Genomic DNA, 22,672 nt, shown 5'->3' with positions numbered 1-22,672 from the left:
GGCTCATGAATTATTAGAAATATCCTATCTCTCTCCCTCTTTTGCATTTCTAGTCTGGGAATAGTCTCCTGTCTTTCTTCCAGGAGACTCTTAAATGTGCCTGCTGTACAGAAACACTAAAAATGCCTTGGCCTCATGGACAGTTAATGCAAGAGAAAAGGGCACTCAAAAAATGGGCAGGGATGGGAAAATTTGGCAGGACAAGCTGAACCAATGTTTTCACAAAATTATTTGCAAGGCTGATGGGACTTATCAACTAAACCAAATATTGTGAGACTAAACTCAGAAAATCACATGACTAGCTCTTGATTCTAACTAACAGAGATCAAGGCCAAAATATGAACGAATCCTTGGAGAGAAACCATTTCCAATTAAACATAATCATGAAAAGGACCTAAAATAAACTTAGTACTTGTGACTATTAATAGCAAATGGCTTTCATAAACTATTACTCTAGTACCAGCTCCTTTAAATATAAGGTTCATATGGTGAAACTGTAACCATGTCCACCACCTTTTGATCCATCTGGGAGAAATGTCACGGGTCACTCGAATCTGGCTTGTCACAAACAAGACGGAGTAAGTAGTACAAAGATTTAACTTTTAGGGTAAGGTCAAAATCCCAGGAATCCAACAATTTGTCCCTTGGTCCAGTTTTTCCTCATGTCTATAGTTCTGTTTTTCCTATCTGTTGGTTAAAAAAGCTTTCTGCGTATTATAGAATATTGTTTCATCTGAATTTTCAGCCATGGCTTGCTTGCTCCAAGAACTGCTAGGATTAGAAATCTGGTCACTATTAAAAAAAAAAAAAAATCCTCAAAATAGCGGCATACTTATTTTTAAGTTGTGAGATCACTACGGTTCTATATACAAATGGCCTGCATTATTTAAAAACTTCTTGTTTTCAGGCTAATGAACTGCAATCCAAAAGCAAAACCACGCTTAGCCTCTAAAACATGAGCATATTTTCTCTAAAGCATATGGAAATGTAAATCAGTTATAGCTCACTCCAAAAATATCCAACAGAGAAGCCAAGAGAGGAAAAAGAGAATCATCATTTTCTTTCTTTTTTTTTTTTTTTTGACTTAGAATTTCTACAACCGTTTGAATGAATCTTATCAAAGCTGATTCCCTGATTGGGTCCTCCTTGAGGTTTTTATTAGAGAAGTCTACTCAACGCAATTTTTAAATCTGTTGCCAAAAAAGAACAAGAATTTACTACTTCTGTGAATTTGAGAATGATGCTAATATTTTTCATGCCAGATCAAATCAAACAGCCTTTTATAGAAAAAGACCCCAAAGCAGAAACTAAGAGGGTGAGTCACTCACTTTCCAAGCCCATACAAACCTTTCTCAGAAACAACACAAAGGAGATGAACTGGAATTATCCACGACACAGGAAGAAGGCAAACCCTGAAAAAGGAAGCTAATGAGCTATACTTTTGATGGGCTCAGCTAGCCTACCCAAGTCCTTCAAGAGAGACAGGAAGTGCATAATCAGACATCAATGCCAATACTCACTATGGGAAGTCTGCGGGTGAGCAGGGCACAGGACATTCAAATCCTTGGAGGATGGGCTGTTTTAATCCTTTGCCTCCCTAAGCAGTCTCAGAAGGACAGCAACAGCTTGAGTTCTTAACACAGTGAAATCTCCCTGTTAGGTTCTTATTTTGTGTTTTTTCTTTCTTGTTGGCATCCACAAAGCTTCTGGGCAGAAATCTCCAACCAAAAGGGTATCTCTGCCCACGAGCAGGAGTCCAGAGTCTATCCTTCCTACACTCCAGTAGGCTGGTACTCACTGGAAGATAAATCATTCTTCCTTAGCTCAGCTGGAGAGCGAATCGCCTATCAGAAATCTGACGCTTAACCCATTACAACTCGCTCAAAGCTTGTAAGGTGAAGCTGGCTACAGGTTAAAACCTAAGCTTTAAGAGTTTGTAAAATAGGCAAGCCCCAATCAGGGAGGCACTCTTCACATCCTCTCCAGGGGCTGAATTCTGGGGTTCTGATTATATGATTAACCAGACAGGCAAGACTCCAAAACCCAGGGCTTCCTATTTGTCGGGGGTCTTGGCATTTTAACAGTTAACAAAATTCAAATGTAACTACTTCTGACTTAAAACAACAACAACAAACAAACCCATCTCCTCAAACAACCATCACTCCAAGAAAATAAATTATTTCATTTATAAACTTCAGTGTGAAATTAGCCTTCAATAAACTAAGTTTCTTTTAAATTTAATCTAATTAAATTCAATTATTAAACACATCAAATAATAGGATGAAACCGCAGGATGTACTAAATGCATATAAGGCATTAGATACATTTGTTAATTTGGCAAATATGAGTCACACTAAGAAAAAAAGAATTTACCAGCATAACCTCTATCACGGAGGACATTTTATTTTTAACCATTCTACTTTTGGCTTTTATGAATTTTCTGAAATACATACTTTCCCCTTGATCTGTTTAATCAGAACTTCACAGACATCACATCTCTGATTTTTAATGTCAATAGAAGGCCTTGAACAAAGGAAAAAGACTCTCCATATTGAACCTCTGGCTTAGTCATTAACCAACTATGAGCTGGGCAAGTTCTACTTTGTCATCTGCAAGTAGGGAAGGGAGGTTGGACAAGTAAAATCAGAAAGACCCTCTCCTCTAGCTCTTATCTACGTTTTCAGGTTGGATAACTTTGTTCTACCCTCTCAGCTCTTCTGATACACCACTGAACACACCACTTATGGGAGAATGCAAAGCACCGCTAGGAACACACATTTCATCCTTTTGCAAATGCAATCAGGAGACCCTGGGTGGTCATGGAGGGCACCCACACACTAAAGCAGCCCCAGTTTCTAATCAGCTCACCCTCTACCTTTGGAGCAATGCTAACGTAGACGACAGGTCCAGTACTCTCCACCACAAACACATCACCTCTGCTGTATTCCGGGACTTTCTTTACAGGCGGTCTCAGAAAACACCAGGTTGGTTCTCGCCAGACCTGTGCACACTGATCTTGTACTTGACAAGCAGCATGCAATTCTTGCTGTCCGCAGTGAGCTCAGAGTTCTGTTTGAGAAATGCTCCTGCCCAGAAAAAATATTGACACAACCGAGCGTGGGTTGCACTGCACTACATTGCAGCGTTCTACCTGTCCTGCGAGGAGACTCTGGCTCTGTCTGATTGACCAGGGCTTATCAGTGGCCTTTGAACCTCATTTCAGATCATCATGGAGACAAAACCAGGAGCCACATAACTGACAAGGGTAGCAAGATTTTATGAAATGTATTATATTAATTTAAAGTAACCAAATTTCAATACTGTTCAATAAGGACTTTAAATAAGCAAATGATGTATCTGTCTGGAAAATACATATGTCTATGTAGCCTGTGAAAGAGAAATAGCAAGAGGGGGAATAACTACAACGAACTAGAAAAGGCAAGTGTTAGTAAAAATAAAGATGATGATTCAAGGCATAAAAAGTCACTCCACCGGGCTCATCTGTTTATTTCATTTAACTGTAGACTCAGGACAGCAGTACAATTCCTGCCATAATGTCACAGCATCTGACAGGGCCTGGCATGATGGCACCTGTACAGGGGTTTATGGATCAGGAGCTCGTGACAGAGACAGCAGAACAAGAAGGACAGTGATCTCCTCTGACATCTGACCAGCACTTTCCATCTTAAAAAGTGTTTTGATGGCTATTGTTTTATTTTTTTTCTCACACCAATCCTATGAAGACGGTAGGACAGGTATTATTATCTTCATCTGACAAATAAGCTACTTGTTATTTGGCTTCTAAGGAGATTCTAAGCTCTAATTAAAGTTTCACAACATTAATTAGTGTTTCGGGAGGTATCAATCCATGCATCCAGTTTACAACATGATTCCGAAACTTGGGAAAAAGTAGACTGTCCCCATCTCTAAACGCCACAGAAATCCAGCTGTAACCAATAACCCTCATTTACTTTCTAGTTAGCTATAAGAAAACAAAACAAAAAAAAACAGTCATGATCAATGTACGGTGCTCATAGGAACAAATAACAAATGACATCAGGGTACTCTTAGTAATAGCAGAATAAAATGATTTAAATTAATAAAAACAAAAGTGGATCAGTCGGTGGAAGTTGGATGAAGGATCTGGTGAAAAAGAGACAACACTGACAAATGACTGATATTGACAGGGTGGATGGTAAAAAACAAGATGCCATCGAGGAGAGCGACACAGGTAGGGTGCCAGGGTTAGCAAATAAAAGCAGAGGACACCCAGTTGAATTTGAATTTCAGATAAACAACAAATACTTTTAAAGTATAAATATGTCCTCTTTTTCGTCTGGATACTCTGTCCACAGGAGACCTCAATGTCCACTAGAATGTGAGATCCTTGAGGATAGAGAGTTTTGTCCATTTTCGTCACTGCTGTATCCTCAGTGCGCAGAACAATACCTGGCACAGTAGAGACGCTCAATATGTTCCATATACTAGTAAAGATTATTTCTTAAGTTAGGTGGTATGGACGTGGATTCTTTCTATAACCTTTATGCATTTTGTGTGTCTGGAATGTGTGGTAATACATTTTACAAATTATAGTATTCACTAACTGCTCTTACTTTCAAATGAGCATCTTTTACCCAATCTAACTGTAGGATTCAACGGAGAAGTCAGAGTATAAAAGGACTTGTGACTCGTTCCTTACTCAGTTGAAGCTCTAAATCAGGGGTGTCAAAACTGCGGCCCGCGGGCCAACTGCGGTCAGCAATCCATTGTTAATTGGCCCGCAGCAAATTTCAAAAATATATTTAGTTTACTTAAATAAACCAGGTGAGGCAATACGTACTTCACCTCGAGTGAGTGGCCCGGCTGTTTGTGTATTTTACCGCATATGGCCCTTGGTGAAAAACATTGAAAAAAGTTTTGACACCCCTGGTCTAAATAAACAGGGACGTTATTGTGGGGTGATCAATCCTCAGATGGGTTTTGCAGCCAAGGGCACAGCATGGCTGGCCGTGCATTTCTCGGATGCTCTTCTTTTACCTCTGCTTTATTCCTAAGACCATGAACAGTGTTTCTTTTGCCAGTATCCTGACCCCACCTTCATATGGGATTTCTCCCCATGCTCTATAGTGTCCAAAGCAGTGATTTTCCAGGGGAAGGGGTGGGGGGACTCCTTTTGGGCATATCTAGGGGGAGTAGAGTTTTAAAAAGCATATTTAATATTATATTTTATCTTTGGAAAATGAAAAACATACAATTTACTCTACCTTTAAAACTTCTACGAAACTACCCAAATAATTTATCTTTTTCTCACGGGAGAGATCAGTAATCAGCCTTTGTTAGCTGCCATAAAGGCTTCTTTATCCCATCTCCATCTGGGGTCTGTAAATGTTCTTATGTTAATTACACTTCAAAATAGTATATTTATAACCGGCATGCATTTTTGCATTGTTTGAGTTTGGCTTAAAAAAAAGACACACACACAAAAAAAATAGGCAGGTATTCCTTTTGTAACACAAAGTGGGAAAAGAAAAGGTGAAATAATGACTTTTATAAGTACAGTCTCAACTATGTGAAATATATAAAATCTAAATACTATATGGAAAATGAACAAAACATTTACATCTTGGTGGTGATATTACAAGCAATTCTTTATTTTTTTTTTAGACAATACTGCACGTCCATATTTTAAAATTTTTCTATAATGAGCATCATATAAATGCACATATAATGTATGTATGTTTAGAAATCTCTCTCTCTCTCTCTCTGTATATATAATTAAAGTAATTATATGTGACTGAGCCTCTAATCAGATTTGCTTACTGGTCTACAGACGTCATGGTAACAAGAATAAACAAAAGCCTTCACTTGCCTGGTCCAGATACCTGTCTGCGTTAACACCCCAGACCCTGACACCCAGAGGTCACAAATTAGAGCTTTCCTCTGCATTCAAACTCAGTGCCCAGACCTTTTAGGCAGGACACCAGTTGATGAGGAAAGGTTATAGCTGGATCATCAGACTTCAGAAACAAATTGAAAAGGGACACTCTAGGACAAGTTAAGTTGCAAAAGGAATTAGGGACAAACGGGGTAGGTACCCAAAAGCTTGAAGACAGGATTCTGCCAGACACTCTAGAGCAGGGGTGTCCAAACTTTTTTCAACGTTTTTCACCAAGGGCCACATGCGGTAAAATACACAAACAGCCGGGCCACTCACTTGAGGTGAAGTACGTATTGCCTCACCTGGTTTATTTAAATAAACTAAATATATTTTTGGAATTTGCAGCATGGCCAATTAATAATGGATTGCGGACCTCAGTTGGCCCGCGGGGCCACAGTTTTGACACCCCTGCTCTAGAGGGTCGGGTCTGAGGCCTGAAAAACTCCAAGCCCCACTTCCTCTGAGTGTGTGAATGGAAACGAGGGCAGGACAGGGAAGGAGATCATAGCATAACAGGAGACAGAAACCCACCCACTCTCAAGAAATTTCACAATGTTTCCGTCTCCTCCCTTATCAAACAAGTCATAATCCTGACTTTTCTTATGTCACTTAGATAACTTACTGAGCGTCTCTGTGCCACCACATAGGGATGACAGTGGTGGTGGTGATGATAATAGTATAATCTTATAGGGTTATCATGAGGATAAAACAGCAAAGCATCATGGGCACCCTGGTACATACTAAGTGCTCATTAAATATTAGATATTGTCACTCATTTCATTATTGACAGTAGCATCTATAATAGGCTCAAGAAATTGGGCACTAAGAAGGACAAGCAAAATAACAGACAAAATAAACAACTGGGTTTATTTGCGTTTGGTTTTGGGCAAGCGATGGCATTCTTGCCAGAGAGGATACTTGCAGCTGAGATTACCGAAACAAAAAGTCACATCCATGGGCTGGGTATGCCCACTTCAGCGTTCTCTTCCTCCTGCTGTGGCCTTTACAAGTGCTCTTTTACAGCTTACATACGGCATTTGTTCTATTAATTTCTCCCAAATTTTACGTAAGCAATATTGGAGTAGATATGTAAACCATATAGGTCTCCAATACAACCAAAGTAGGAATCGAAAGAGAAGTCTTTAGGATTCATAATATGGCTTGTTGCACATTCGTCTCTGGGAAAGTCACTGTAGAGAATATGTGTTTCCTTTCCCTTTGTTTAGCTACATCCAGCTGCTTGGAGGTGGGTACTAGGAATTGGTTTTAAGCACCCAAACTCATTTCCTCTCTCATCGCTCTTTTGTGTGTGTGTGTGTGTGTGTGTGTGTGTGTGTGTGTGTGTGTGTGTTTTAACAGTCCCCACCAGTTACCCTCACCCCAAAACGAGGACCTGGAACCAGAGCTCGCACTTCCTTCCCTGCTACCAGCTCACCCCACTTTCTTTCTTTTAGGACAGGAGTCCATTTTCTGGACTGAGAATTAGGTGCCTGACTAGGGACTTTAGGGAAAAGATAGAGCTTTAGAATAGCTGTCCAGGGAAGGTGGGAAGAGCCTCTGGTTGGGCAGGAAAGTGCAAGAGGAGCATACATTATACTTGCATCAGCACTCAGGATTTTACATTTATCTTTCAAACTTCAATAGAATTGACTTAGGTAATAATTTACCTACCTGATTTCTCTACATAAAGACTGAAGATAAAAGCAAATTCTCTGAGATTAACAAAATAAAACACAACTTCAATAGATAGAAAATTGGTTTTTAAATCCTAGTTATCTAAGCAACTTGCTATCATCTATCATTTATTAAAAGAAAAATTAGAAATTAGTTTGAGTAAAGACATACATTTACACACTTACACACACACACACACACACACACACAATCTCTCTCTCTCTCTCTCTCAGATCTCTCTCTCCAGAACATGGAGTTACCTGAGGCACAGCCATTAACCTTTGTGGTATGAGCCATGCTGGCTTGAATCCAATGACAGATCCAGAAAGGAGTGAGGAGTCATGCAAATTTTATGCATCAAGTTCCCAAACGCATTCAACCTGAAACAATAAAGAGAGCCCCATCAGAATGGATCATTTAAAAATACGTACAACACTAAATCTTAGGCTTCTGCTTACAAAGATGACCGCTAATGGAGAGAGCAAATCCGCGTGGGGAGTGACAGCCTGCGGATCACGGTGGTGGCTGCCCTAGACCCGGCTATTCCGTGTTACGGGAGTAACAGGCCCACAGACGCACCTGTAGACAGGCACGGAAAGCCGGTCTCTACACAGAATACTCTTATGGGAGACAAACTGGTTCTCCAGAAACGTGACTTTTTAGGAAAGTGGTCTTCAAATACAAATGACCTCCTAAACGTGTATCATTATGCAGCACTTCACAAACTATTTTCGGTTTTTAAGCTTATCCTCCCTCCCGAATACTGGTTTAATAGTTTCATTTACTCAGTTGCAATTTGAAAGTAGTCGTACCAAATGTTCACCTTTTTAAAAAAGATGAACTTCATGTGAGTTCTTTTGGGATATCTCAAGTCTTCTAAAACACAAATCTAATTCAGTAAGTACCCCTCTTAAAACAAAATCTTGAGCATCTACCATTGTCCTGTTGGGTAAACTTCAAATGACGCAGTTTTGAAACTTCAGGGTTCACGTTGGCCAACACACTTTTATATTGATTCTCTGTTTAAAAGTAACTGAGGGCCGGCCCGGTGACTCAAGCGGTTAAACCTCCATGCTCCTAACCCCGAAGGCTGCCGGTTCGATTCCCACATGGGCCAGTGGGCTCTCAACCACAAGGTTGCCAGTTCGATTCCTCGAGTCCCGCAAGGTATGGTGGGCAGCGCCCCCTGCAACTAAGATTGAACACAGCACCTTGAGCTGAGCTGCCGCTGAGCTCCCGGATGGCTCAGTTGGTTGGAGCGCATCCTCTCAACCACAAGGTTGCCGGTTCGGTTCGACTCCCGCAAGGAATCGTCCCCTGAAACATATGAACGGCAGCTGGACCTGGAGCTGAGCTGCGCCCTCCACAACTAAGACTGAAAGGACAACAACTTGAAGCTGAACAGCACTCTCCACAACTAAGATTGAAAGGACAACAACTTGACTTGGAAAAAAGGCCTGGAAGTACACACACTATTTCCCAATAAAGTCCTGTTAAAAAAAAAAAAAAAAAAGTAGCTGAGATTACTACAACATGACTTATGTTACAATCACAAAATTTAAAACAAATGGAACAAAAAAATAAACAAGAAAAAGAACAGGAAAGAACATTGCTCCAACCTTTGCTTTTCCAAAGATGCCATCTGAAAAATGCTGGCAAGGAAAGCAAACCATGGTACGGATAGAAATATTCCATGTGCCCAAATTCTAAGTCTTAGATCCACAAAATAAGAAGAAATTGAGCTCAACAAATTCCAAGCTCAGAATTAAAGTGTTAATTCAAAAATCCACATGACCTGCTAATAACATAGCCACATATATTGGAATCTAAGCAGCCAGTGGCTGCTTAGATGTCAGTACATCATTTACAAATTTTTAATAATACAGAAAAATACTTAAAGTATGTCGATAAAAAACTGTATTCTATCATAAACCTAATTTTGTTAAAAATCTGTATGTACATATTTAGACATTTATTTAAAACAATTAGAAGTAAATACACCAAAATGTTCATTACGATTGCCCCTGGGTAATACAATTACGGATGATTTTAGCTCCTTTATTACTTTTCTAATAATAATTGTTAAAAAGAAACATTAGATACTTCCTGTCAATTTTGGTTTTATTTGCTTTAAAATGCACTGGAGAAAGAAAAAAGTATTTTAAAAGTGCTAGGCAAAAGGAAACTACCAGACCACAGTCATGGAGATTATAAGAGGTCAGAAATATAAGTAAATAAAAAGGAAGGAAGAGGAAATGACTGATGGCTTTGATCACACAGAATGAAAATTTCTTGCTGCTTAGCTAGTGAAATTTTCCTCACTGTTTGAATAGGTTTGCACCACAGTTCCAAGCTAAATACCGTGAAAGCAACTCAGTGCAAACTCTAAAGGATTGGTGTTATCCAGGCTGCTTCTGAGAGGTGTGCTCTTACAGTGACGACTGCTCAGACACCAGCAGCGTCTCCATTCTCACCCTTCCACGGGTGGCCTCCAGGCTCCTTGCTGCTCCCCAGTTTCTGTCTGGCAGCATACCAGGAGGGCAGGATGGCTCTATTCTATATATGTGGCAATCACCTGACATTCTGTTGGAAACAGGCATTGAATGTCCCCGGAGAGCAATAACCTCTGTGCAGTCAGAGCTAGCTGAGTCAAAGGCAGGCTTTAGGGATAGAGTGAGCATTATATGTAAGAATAGGAATGACTGTACATGTTTGATAAATGTAGCTTTGTTAAAAAAAAGAAAGAAAGAAAAAGTGGGGACTGGGTGGACTGAAGGAGGAGGAATGGGGATGTGAGGGGGCAAAGGAAAGAAGCCCAGCTTCTGGAATTATTCAACTAATTATAGTTTCAAAAGCCAACAACAACAAAAACCTAAGTGAAATCCCTATTTACTGGTGCCTTTCTAGCCTGGTGTGTTTGTATTCTTGCTTCATAATGGCTTGTAAATATCACCATTGAAACTCTTGAAGGCAAGCAGAAGGCAAGAAGAAACAAGCTGCATATGTTATGGATGCATGAAGTATGTGTCAAGGTATTTGGATGGAGATGTGCCCAGAATCTTTCCAGTCAAGCTTCATAAACTTTGGTCCAAGGTTCTCCCCACTTATTGGACCTCTTTCACCCAGCAGCAGATCTTTAACTCAGATTCAAATTGGTCTCTTTCACCCTCCGGCAAAGTGAACAATAAAATCAAAATGAGGGGGAAGCCTAAAATTAGGAACTACAAGCATATCAGTGGGAAAATAACAAGTCATCCCTATCACGAGACATGGGTCCTGGCAGCGTTTGTGCAAAAAACAAGTTTTATGTTGTGTATCGATTTTTCTTAGTTATTGTTCATGCCTGACAAGTGGTCTCAAATTATGAGATTCAGTCTTCTTAATGACATGCAGATTCTTGGGGCAGTGCATTGTATAAACCAGACAAGGTTTGGCCATGATCCATTCTCTGTTACAGATCAATAAACTGCTTCTTTTCTCCCACAGAGAAGACTGCAAACCAGTAAATCTTAAATGGTACAATGGTGGCTTAGTTCTGCTTACTAAGAAAAAGACGTCTTCGAAAGGATTTAGGAAAATACATCAATTGAGAAAATAAAGAATTTATCTTCTTCTTCTCTATTTATTTCAAGACACCAATTTGCATTGAAGAACATGTTAGTAGCTCCCCAATGCAGAGAATAATGCAGACATTGCAATAATGAACCCCATAAATACTTCCCATGAGCTTAATACAAAACCAGTATGAAACACAGCTCACTTGATCTTTTCTAAGAACACATCAATGTAAACAAACAGATGAAACTGAGATCTGATATGACCCTGCCAACCAATCAAGTGCCACACTGTCTTGGTTAGAACCAAGATAATGATGACAGTGACAGCACTGCTGATGACAGTGACAGCACTGCTGATGACAGTGACAGCACTGCTGATGACAGCTCGTATTTCTTGAGCTCGTACTATTTGTTATTGAAATCTAACATGTAATATACCCTAAGGTGCATCATTATTGAAATCATTGATTAAAAAAGATACTGCTGATTAAATGGTGATGAGATGCTTTTCAAAAAATTACATGAATTGTAAGACGCATCTTCATTTCAGAAGTGTTAAAATGTGAAACTATGTGCATCTTAGAATGGGTGAAATTGTTACATTCAAGGCACTTTTTAAAACATTTAACAGTTATAACCTTACTTAAAACTCCAAACAACCCTATGGAGGACTAAAATCCTCTCTCCTCCTTTTATAGCGGGGAAACTGAGGTCTGGGGAGGTTTAGAACTTGCAGAAGTCTCTCTGCTAGTACGTGATACAGCCACATTCAGAGCTAAGCAAGTCGGGCCCTAGAACTCATGGGCCAGCCCCTGTGATTGTGTGACTGAGAGTGAGGGCACTTATCACTTTAACAAATAAGAGTGTACACGCATAAACAAGCGAGGTCCTTTTCAAGGCAGTCACCTGAGGTATGTACAGAGGGTGCCAAAAAAATGTATATACATTTTAAGAAAGGAAAAAAAACATATTAAAATTACGCTGATGGTAACCACTTTGAGCACCTCTTGTGATTGCAGAAGTCAAATGTGACTGGTATTCATCTTTGGTTATCAGTATATTCTGAGTATTACAATTTTAATACAGTTTTTCTTTCCTTTCTTAAAATGTGTATACTTTTTTTTGGCACCCTCTGTATATGCTTATCGCAAGGATGCTTTGCTCAAATCCTTTTTAGATAGAAAGTTATGTTTGCAAAATTTTATGTAATATATTTTAAGGCAATTGTATTTTCCACTTTATTCCTTGAGCTTACGTGTTTAAGAACTCGAAGAGGTGCTTCTATGACATACAAGAAACGTCTCAGTATTAGACCGTCTCACTCTCTCCTAGATTCCACATGATACTAGTCAGCTTATCAACCTTGTTCCTTACACTCTGCTATGAATGTCATGTGACTCTGGCCAAAAATTAAGTACTTTTTCAACTGAAAAAAAAATTTCCACCACGGAGGACATGTGGGAGGCTCTCCGTGGAATCATAGGAGTTTCAAAAGTAGATGGAATTAGGGCAGTGTAATTAGAATAAGAACCTTGCTGCTCAAAGGGACAATTATGACAGGAGAAACAACAATTTTGAAAGTTCTGGAGTCTCTTTTATATCACAGGATGCTTTTCTTCACTTAATAAAACTAAGGAAGCAATATAAATAACTAGTTAAAATCTGGAAAAGACAACATGCAAAAAAGGATCATTTATTATCTCACAATCCTAATATAGCTATTGTTATCCCTAAGCTATTTCTTTCCCACATATCATTGAATATATATGTATATTTTAATTACCCTAACATGTTTTAAAGACCAACGACATTCTAAAATTTGTACCAGCCACTATTTGGGAGACATACGAGTACAATACACTAAAGCACTGAGCTATTCTAGTGCTGGAAGCAGACAGAGACACAACACAAGGAGAAAGCCTAAAAGTGTATACACAGGTCAACTCCAATCCATAGAAAGGTGGTCTTACTTTGCCCCAAAAGGGTGGGTGTGGCCAAAAACTGTGTTCATAAGCGACCACTAGGCTTAAGTCATAAAAGATGGAAGGCATTCTAGGCAGAAGGAATAGCACCTGAAAAAGCAGAAGATGAGAAAGTACACGGCTAATACTAGCGCTGTGGTTAGAGCACGGTCTGCTTCTATGTGGGCTTAGTGTAAATAAAGTGAATTGACCGAGAGAAAGATGACATCAGGAGACTGGGTGCTAAAGAGAAATCTAAAGAAAACAGATTCTACCAAACAAACAAAACAGTGAAAAACCCACACACCAACACAAACACACACATATTTTTACCCTAATAAAAAACGCAAAGCTCATTTATTTCTTTAGTCAGTCTTTCAAACCGACATTCAAAAGCCTGTCTACCTTACTGTACACCATGTATGATTGTCCACATATTTCTGTCAATAATTTAATTAAAAGTTAACTTAATTAAAGGTGTGTTTGAGTGCAAACTCTGGCCACAGTTCATCATCAGTTTATCTTCCGGTGATTTCGAATATTGGCTCCTACCACAGGAATTGTGGGGTGTAATATTAACCAACTCTTGGTTATTTTGCAACCAAATTATGTAATTATGACCCACACCATTTGGCCTCCTCAAATACAGCAGATACTTTTCTTGATATGAGTGGGATATAGGTGAAGGAAAAATCTCAATGATCAAACAAGATCTAAATTAAAATTTTACCTGGACTCTTCTTTTCATTTATAATGTAGCAAAAAAAGATTGGGTTTTGCCCATGAGAGATACTTTCTGTGTTTGTTTAAACGGTTATGTTTTCAAACTTATTCCTTGGAGTAATATATTGAAGAGGCTGGACGAAGTACTTACACCACAGGAACAAGTTCAATTGCAGACAATGAAGAGAAAATATGGAAGAAGCCACAGTCACTAATTCATTCATTCATTCAACAAGTGAGTTCCTCTGATGTGCCAAGCACTGTTTTTGGCACTGAAGATGCAGCAGGGAACAAAGCAGACACCCACTTTCCTCCTTCCCCCAAATCATCTAGAGATCTGTGCTATGGGCCCAAAGATAATGTAGGTCAGAGTGTGCTTAACAGATTAGCTGTACTTTGAAAGGCAATTCCTTACTTACGTTTTCTGCCTTATTGGAAAAGAGTTCCCATGTTACGATCTGCCCCCTTGTGCACAAAAGTGGGCAGGGGTGTGCCTGGCTCTCCCGCAGACATTCTGCCCATCCATATCTACTCTACACCATGAAAGTACATCAGTATCTTTCTACTAACAGTGTGCAAAGGGCAGTGCTGCCAACAAACGGGTTAAAACCATCTCAGAGCCTGCAAATACTTTCAAAGCCCTTCACTGGCTCTGTTCCAGATGGGTTGCTGGGACCCACACAGCTTCCTGAACATTTAAAGAAAACTGATGCTGGAAGATTTTCTTTCCAGGAAATTTTCTGTGATGAAAGTTCATCAGATCATAACAACCTAGGCTGAACACTATCTGCTTTTCTGCAAAAAAGGGGAAACAGACTGTCGGGAGAAGAGCAGACAAATAAAAATTAGTATTGAAACGTATTTTTGTTTGTTTGTTTTTTGCCACCTTTACATTTTCTGCTGACTTCAGAGGAAAGTAATTTTATGACTCAGTATAAGCACATGAAATAGTATTTATTGAACTGCTTTGGTTCATCTCTAAAGGGCTTGGGGAAAACAGACCACAGCAGAAACCAAATCCTTGATTTTATAAATTTGTCCACACTAATCAAGTCTTGCTCTCACTTAGCAAGCATCCTACAGGGGACAGTTTATGAGTTAAAATATCAATGCTTTTGCCTGTTCAAATATTAAAGAACCAAAATGTAACAGACACAGATGTAAGAGAAGTAGTTGAGTGTCGTTTGAAAGGTTTTTGATCATTTCTTATTTAAATTTAAAATGTGCAGTTCTATTTACTGCGGTTGCAGATATTTTCCTTTTCATTCTTCCAGGATTGGATGCGATTCCTCTTAAATTGATCAGTACCATTGATGACGGACAGCTTCAAGGCTGCCTGGGACTGTCACTAAGTAAATGGGACCAGAATCCATTCTAAAGTTCTTAATCTACGGACAGTGGTTCTCAAAGTGGGATCCCCAGACCAGCAGCGTCCGTCCACAGGATCTTCTGGGAACTTGTTAGAAATGTAAATTCTCAGGCCTCTCCAACCTCCGGAATCTTGAACTCTGCAGGAGGGGCCCAGCAGTTTGCATTTTAACAAGCCCTCCCGGCGCCTCTGCTGCAGGTCAAAGGTTCTTAAAACCACTGCCTTCAAAGATGAGTTAATGGGGAAAAAAATAAGTCCTGAGGCCGCAAGAACCAGGAATATCCTCTGACGTTAAGAAAACGGTACCAAGTGATTTAGAAAACATTCGCCAGGAAGCCTTCCTTTTTCCCATTCATTCAAAAAATATTGATTGGGCACTCAGCATGTGACAGGGTCCCTGCTGGGCACTGCAGGGATACACAAAATAGAGTCAGTCCCTGCCTCCTTAGGGCTTAGAGGCCGGAATTACATACATACTGACACAATCACACCAGCAAATTAGGAGCAAGTTATGCTAAATACCATGATAGAGAAAAAGAAAACAAAAACACGTGTTGCCTGAGAATAATGGAGGCCAAACGCCTTAGGACTAGAGATGAGGGTATGGAGAAGCACGGGAGTGGGTGATCCTTACAGCCTTCTTTAGGGGAATGACATGGAAGGTGAGACTTGAGGGATGGGGAGGAGATAACCTGGGCGTAAGAGAGAGAGGAATGATCTAGGGAACAGCGTGGAGCCCAGAAACAGACCAACCCAATGCTGCCACTCGATTTTCCACAATGGCCGAGAAAACAACTCCATCAAGGAAGGAAAGTCTTTTCAAAAAATGGTGCTACAGCACTTGGCTATGTATAGGTAAAAAAAAAAAAAAAAAAAAAAGCCTTGATCTTAATAATTCATCACACAAAAATTAATTCAAAACGAACCATAGTCTTGAATGTAAAACAAAAAAACAACTATAAAACTTTTAGAAGAAAACAGAAGATCTGCAAGACCTAGGGCTTAGAGAAGAGTTCTAGACATAACACCAAAAAAAGAAGGTTGATAAAAGTAAAAATTAATAAAGTGTTCTTCATCAATTAAAAAAATTAAAAACGTTTTGTTTTTTTCTGTAAAAGGATGGTCTGAAGGCTGTGGAGCAGGATAAAGCTCTATGTATGTGAGCAACTGAGTTTATTAAGAGAGGGAAAGTGCAAATTGGGCTAAGAGGAGAGCAGAGGCTGGATTCTGAGATTTGCTGGGTCTTGTTGGCCACAGGAAGGTGAGTGAGTTTTATTCTAAGTGGAAAGTAAAGTCCTTTAAAGCCAATGAGTAACATAAAATAAATGAGCTTATTTCTCAGTAATTTGTTTACCATCCTTAAGGAGAGGTAGGTCAGGGCTTCCTTAGTTACATATCTTGGCAAAAGGACTCTGGACTTTTCAGGAATGGTTTAAGACTTCACGTAGAGAATTTTGCCTTGAAGATATAACCAGCCCTTTGATATTACATTGATTTTCTTAGAATTTTATTTTCCACTGTTTATAGCAGAAAGCTCAGTTACACATGAACAGAAACTTCCCAGATGTTCTTATGTTTCCCCAGAACATACAAGTTCCGACTCATTTAAGAGAAACTTAAAAGATGGTAAGTGCCCAGCCCAGGAGGTACTTTGTAATTTGCTGCCTGACAAAATTCCCCAAATATTAAACTGTGTTATCGATATAGCATATGCACTTTGATTGAACATGGTTATGGGAAAAGCTGGAAACAGAAACTGAATCCAGAGATTTTAAAAGGTAAAACTAGTTTTACCTTTTTACCTTACTTTACCTTTTACCTTACCAGCCACACTCGAGTTCAAGTTGCCCTTCACGTCATACAAGCTGTTCCAGCAAATTTTGAATGCTGCTTTCCTTTTGTTGAAACAAATCTCACTTAAGCTTTTCCCTTTTTAATATAGGAGACTCAGAACATTCTGTCCTGCTGGGACAAGTACACTGTTTTCATGACTCTGCAAAAGTCCTGCTGATCTGATATTCCTCTATCCTTGCAAGGCAGGGCATTTCCAGGGCGCAAGGCTGGGGACACTGGCATCTGCCACAAAGATTTAATTTAAACATAGGAAATGGCCGAAAACCTTTGTTTCCTGCCAGTGTCCCATTCCACTGAAGAAGGATGCTTTGGATAACAGCAGCGTGGTGACAGCATGACGAATGGCAAGCGACACCCAGGAGGGAGAGCCTTGTCTCCTGGTCAGCTTCAGATGCGAGAACCCCTGGGGTCATTCCCACCAATTTCAAACAGTCAACACCATCAATCACATACACTTCTGCCATGTTCAGCTGGGAAATGCAACGGGCCCGGGAAGCGGACTCAGCACGTGGGACTGCAATTCCTTCCTCCTCACGTAGAGGTCCTGCTTCTCCCTTGCCCTACTTCTCACTCCCCCCTCCAAAAGGCTCTGACAGCAATGTCTCAACTCCACCACACTAGGAGAGTGCCAGGGGATGGAACTTGCCAGAGAAAAGGCTTCACCCCTAACCCAGCACAGAAAGGTTGGGTTCAAGCCAGAAACACAGGCTGAAGCCATGCCCCAAGAAGGCTGCAATCTGACAGCACAAGAGCCAAATGCCATCAGGTCCTGAAATGAGGGCCCTGGGGCATTGCTGAGCACTTGGCCTCCTGTGAGACAACACCTGAAGGGCTGAGTCTGAGACAATGAGGAAGCTGGGAGGCAAGATCCCCAAACTCAGAACAAGGAGATCCAGGCAGATGGGGGGGGGGGGGGGAGCAGAGGGCAGCCTGTTAGTATCTGTGTGTCACACTAAAGCAAAATTCATCCACAAACATTTGTTTGAAACTACAGGTAGGGGATAGGGAGAAGCAAAACCAAAACTTTCTATCCATCAAGGGAAGGTCAATGTTCACTAAGCGCAAAATATCTATTATGTCTCTCACTTAAAGTGTCTGCATCTCATTGACATTGCTTCTATTTGTTCTGCACTTTAAAAAATAAATATTAAAACTATGTGTTGATAGTTAGTTACATGTGTTTGTTAACACCTTCGAAAGCCCTTTGCTACTCAAAGGGTGATACCGAAGCTGAGAGCCGCAGCATCCGCTTGACTTGTTAAACAAGCAGAATCTTGGGTCCCACTTCTGACCTATTGATCCGAATTTTCACCCGAACAGGATGCCCAGGTGATCCACATACACAGTGAACTGTGTGAGGCAGTGTTTAGCCCTGTTTTCCCCCTCAGGCCTGCCTCTTCCTAACCCATTTCCTTCTATGCTAGGGACCCACAACCTTGGCTAATTATTGAAATTACTGTCCAGGCCCCACCACAGACCTATTAAATTACTTTCTGGCGTGGGACCCAGGCAGAAGTATTTTTCAAAGATCTTCCAGGAAATGCTAATGTGCTACGAGATTAGACAATTAAGTTCGCAAACTTGTTGCAACGATGTCTCTTTTTTTATATCAGAGGGATTATTCATTATGAATTTGTACCAACCGGACAAACAGTTAACCAAGTTTACTTTTTGGAAGTGCTGAAAAGGCTGCGTGAAAAAGTTAGACGACCTGAGCTTTTCGCCAACAATTTGTGGCTCTTGCATCACGACAATGCACCAGCTCACACGGCACTGTCTGTGAGGGAGTTTTTAGCCAGTAAACAAAGAACTGTGTTGAAACACCCTCCCTACTCACCTGATCTGGCCCCCAATGACTTCTTTCTTTACCTGAAGATGAAGGAAATATTGAAAGGAAGATATTTTGATGACATTCAGGACATCAAGGGTAATATGACGACAGCTCTGATGGCCATTCCAGAAAAAGAGTTCCAAAATTGCTTTGAAGGGTGGACTAGGCTCTGGGATCAGTGCATAGCTTCCCAAGCGGAGTATTTTGAAGGTGACTGTAGTGATATTCAGCAATGAGGTATGTGGCACTTTTCCTAGGATGAGTTCGCGAACTTAATTGTCCAACCTCGTGTGTTTGAGAACCGCTGGTCTATTCCACTGATTCTCAAAGTGTGGTCTGTGGACCAGCAGCATCGCCATCACCAGGAACTTTTAGAAATGCTCCTTCCTTCCTCCCTTCCTTTCCATTTCTTCCATTCCTTCCACTCACACACACTCAAACTGTGACTATGCTTATAAAAAGGGAATTCAGTAAAACGTCAGATGTTCTCAGAAAGCAGGCATTCTGGTATCTCTTTTGCACAATATATTTGGCCCCTGAAACAAAAATATTTGTTTTTCAAGAATGGCTTAGAATTTACTTAAAAATGAGGATGAATCCAAGAAGATACACTTCTAAGGAGGGTGGGGTTACCGGGTGAAAGCATGCACAGAGGATGAGGACACTCTGGTTTAGAGCGATAAATAAATTTCACTGTCCCCGGGTGGTTTGCAGGGCTTACCCAATAGCACGAGTGTTTCCCCAGATCTGATTACACAGCATCCCAAGACTTTCCCCAGAGATTCCGATCCAGTGAGTCTGGCATGGAGTTGAAATTTATATTTTTCACACATCTCCCCAGATGATTCTTGTTATCAGAGAAGTTTAGAAAATACATTGCCGTATGGGACTCTTACTCCCCAGGTCACCGTTTCTCAAAGTGTGTCCCTGGACTAGCAGTCAGCATCACCTGGGAACTTACTAGAAATGCATATTGTTGGGCCCCATCCCAGACCATTGAATCCGAAACTCTGCAGGTGGGCCCAGTGGTTGGTTTGTTCACAAGTCCTCCAGCTGATTTGAAACCCGTGGCACTAGGCCATTTTCCAAACTCCTCTTACATTGTTTCAGGGGAAACCACCTGCTCTTATTCAAACACTTAGTTTTTGGTGAGAATCACAAAGAACTGCTGGTCTCCTCATCTTGGGCCTCAGCCAGTGTCTTTCATTTCAATTTGGCCTCGAACTACCTCCAGGACTTGGGGAGAGTTCCTTAAATACTCCGGACCTCTGATTCCTTGTAGCTAAATTCGGACAGCCCTAATGACACTTCCAGGCATGGCAGACGTTCTGTGACTCTACTCGTCTAAATCCTGGGCCCATGGGAGACACAAGGCTCCCCAGGGCCCTTACTGGCAAATACAGTAACACTGCATGGAACACTGGGTATGAGTCAGCTGACACGGGCCTTGCCTCGCAGGCCCCAGGCCTGTGGGTACTCCTGCTGCCATAGTGATGACCAGCCAGAGAATTCCCAGGAGATGCTGAAACAGTGGCACCCAGGGTTTCTCCTCCCACTCAGCTCCTAGGGGAGTGGCTTTTCCCCAACCCCTTTCAAATTAAATTACCTCTCCCCACCCCATGTAATAATACTACATTTTTCAATAATCAAGTGTTAAGAGAGAAAGTTAAAAATCAGCTATAATTCCACTACTATCAATATTTTGGTGTTCAGCTTCCAATTCTTCCCTGTGCTTACACACACACACACACACACACACACACACACACACGTATACAAAGATATTGTTTCCAATTGTGTTACTTTATAACTTTCAACATCATATTAATATTATAGCCATCTTTCCAAGATAATATGTATATCTCTCCTTTTTAATGCCTGCAGAGTATTCTGTTTCATATTTGTGCCACATTTTATTTGACCTTCCTTTATTATTGAATGTTTAGGTTATTTCCAATTTTTTCATACCATGTTTCCCCGAAAATAAGACCTAGCCGGATAATCAGCTCTAATGCATCTTTTGGAGCAAAAATTAATATAAGACCTCGTCTTATTTTGCTATAAGACCGGGTCTTATAATGTAATATAATATAATATAATATAATATAATATAATATAATATAATACAGGCTCTTACATTAATTTTTGCTCCAAAAGACGCATTAGACCTGATTGTCCAGCTAGGTCTTATTTTCAGGGAAACCGGGTATTACAAACACTTTGAGGAACACACTTTTACATATAGCTTTGTGTACCTGCCTGATCATTTGCTATGGATCGACTTCAAGAAGTGGATCTTTGAGATGAAAAGAGAGTCTGTACAGTCTGATGGATAATGTCAGGTCACCCTGTAGAAAGGTGCTAATTTAAACTCCCGAAACAGGATGGGAGGGCCAATGAAACCAGAATCCAGACCTAAGTTCCCTGCTTTTAATACAGTAAACACACCCTCAAAACAACGGATGGAAAGTTCCCTGTATCCAATCAGTGTGCTTTCATTCAGTTTGGGTCCAGTTAGCAATTTCAGGAGTTCAACATTATGTCTATTCTTCATCCTTGGCTCACAGTCATTTATATTTTATAAAACCCAACTCTGAACATTGTCTCTGTAGGAAACGTATAGAAAACTTGAATTCTCTCATCAGAAGTCTGAGAATGAGGACTCCGTGACTAACGTCCATTGCTCTATTACTCACTACACTTCACAGGGCTCAGTGTGTAGGCAATTAGCCAGAAGGCAGATAGGAGTGCATTCCAGACTTCTGTCCTATGTCTGAAGAGGTCAGTGTGTCGACAGAACACTCTTAGTCGAATACACACAGTTGGACCCAAGCAGTCCTTTACCCTCTCAACAGATCTGTACTGCACGTACACACCCCCAACACAAGCAGATGCTTAGAGGAAATGATGGTTAACCACGGAAGACAGCTCCAGCTAGTGCTGCCACTGTGAGGCCGGATTCCTTAAATTAGTATTACAGAAGCATAACTTAATACGGTCAACTACAGACTATATAAAAACAATATATTTTTTGAAGCTATGAAACTGTGGGAGTCATAAAAAATAATTTTCCTCCCATCACGTAAGTTCTTCCAGCGGGGCTAATAACCAAATTAACATGAGACAGATTCAGAGGAGAAAATGTCCACAATGGATCACAGAGGGACTCGCAGGGGTGCCATAAGAATATGAGACCCAGGAGGCATCGGCACTGGAGGCTCACTTACCATTTTGGACAAAGGAGAAGGAGGGCAGGGGTCTGGAATTTCAAAGGGGAAGCAGGTAATTCACAGGTAGATAAGAAAGCAAACATGAGGTACACAAATTCTTGCTGGGCCACCCACAAACAATGGGACACAGAGGTAAGTGGAACAAACAGGTTTTGCTAGATTTCTCTCCAGCTGCCCATTTAGTTTATATTATGATGCTGAGGTGGTGATGGCTCCCTTCTTTTAAGCAGGATTTTCTATCGGAATTCCTTTAGGCAGGTAAAAGGTCAAAAGTTCTTTCTGAGTCTTCTGTTTCTTCATAACCCACTTAAAATCAACATCCCAAAAGGCATATATTGGGGTAGCAAAACTTTGGTCCACCTGACAACAAAATAGAGTTGTTGTTGTTTTTTTAAAGAGAGAGAACCAGGAAAAAATACAAAAATACAAAAAAATACAAAAAACATGTATGTCTACTAACACACACGCTTATTTGGGAGGTGCCCTTACAGAAAGAAAACCACATTCTTAAAGTAAAAATAGGAACATATTATAT

General features: G+C 40.4%; 1 protein-coding gene across 6 annotated transcripts in view; it reads right to left on the bottom strand.

The window, feature by feature from the left end:
- KANK1 (KN motif and ankyrin repeat domains 1) overlaps nucleotides 1-22,672 on the bottom strand; it is a 188,509-nt gene that overhangs the window by 49,183 nt on the left and 116,654 nt on the right. For 4 of the 6 annotated variants that reach the window (XM_019730205.3, XM_019730184.3, XM_074330512.2 and 1 more), the window contains one exon: nucleotides 7,873-7,992. In XM_019730205.3, the coding sequence (XP_019585764.3) occupies nucleotides 7,873-7,909 (37 nt within the window). In that variant the 5' untranslated portion in view covers nucleotides 7,910-7,992. Of the gene's footprint in view, nucleotides 1-2,868; nucleotides 3,048-7,872; nucleotides 7,993-22,672 lie in introns of those variants that run through there. The other 2 variants (XM_019730213.3, XM_088793565.1) reach the window with 2 other exon arrangements.

Source organism: Rhinolophus sinicus, chromosome 16 (assembly GCF_057876585.1).
Source record: "Rhinolophus sinicus isolate RSI-liver-muscle chromosome 16, RSI-T2T, whole genome shotgun sequence".
Lineage (NCBI taxonomy): Eukaryota > Metazoa > Chordata > Mammalia > Chiroptera > Rhinolophidae > Rhinolophus > Rhinolophus sinicus.
This window is presented reverse-complemented; position numbering and strand designations above follow the sequence as displayed.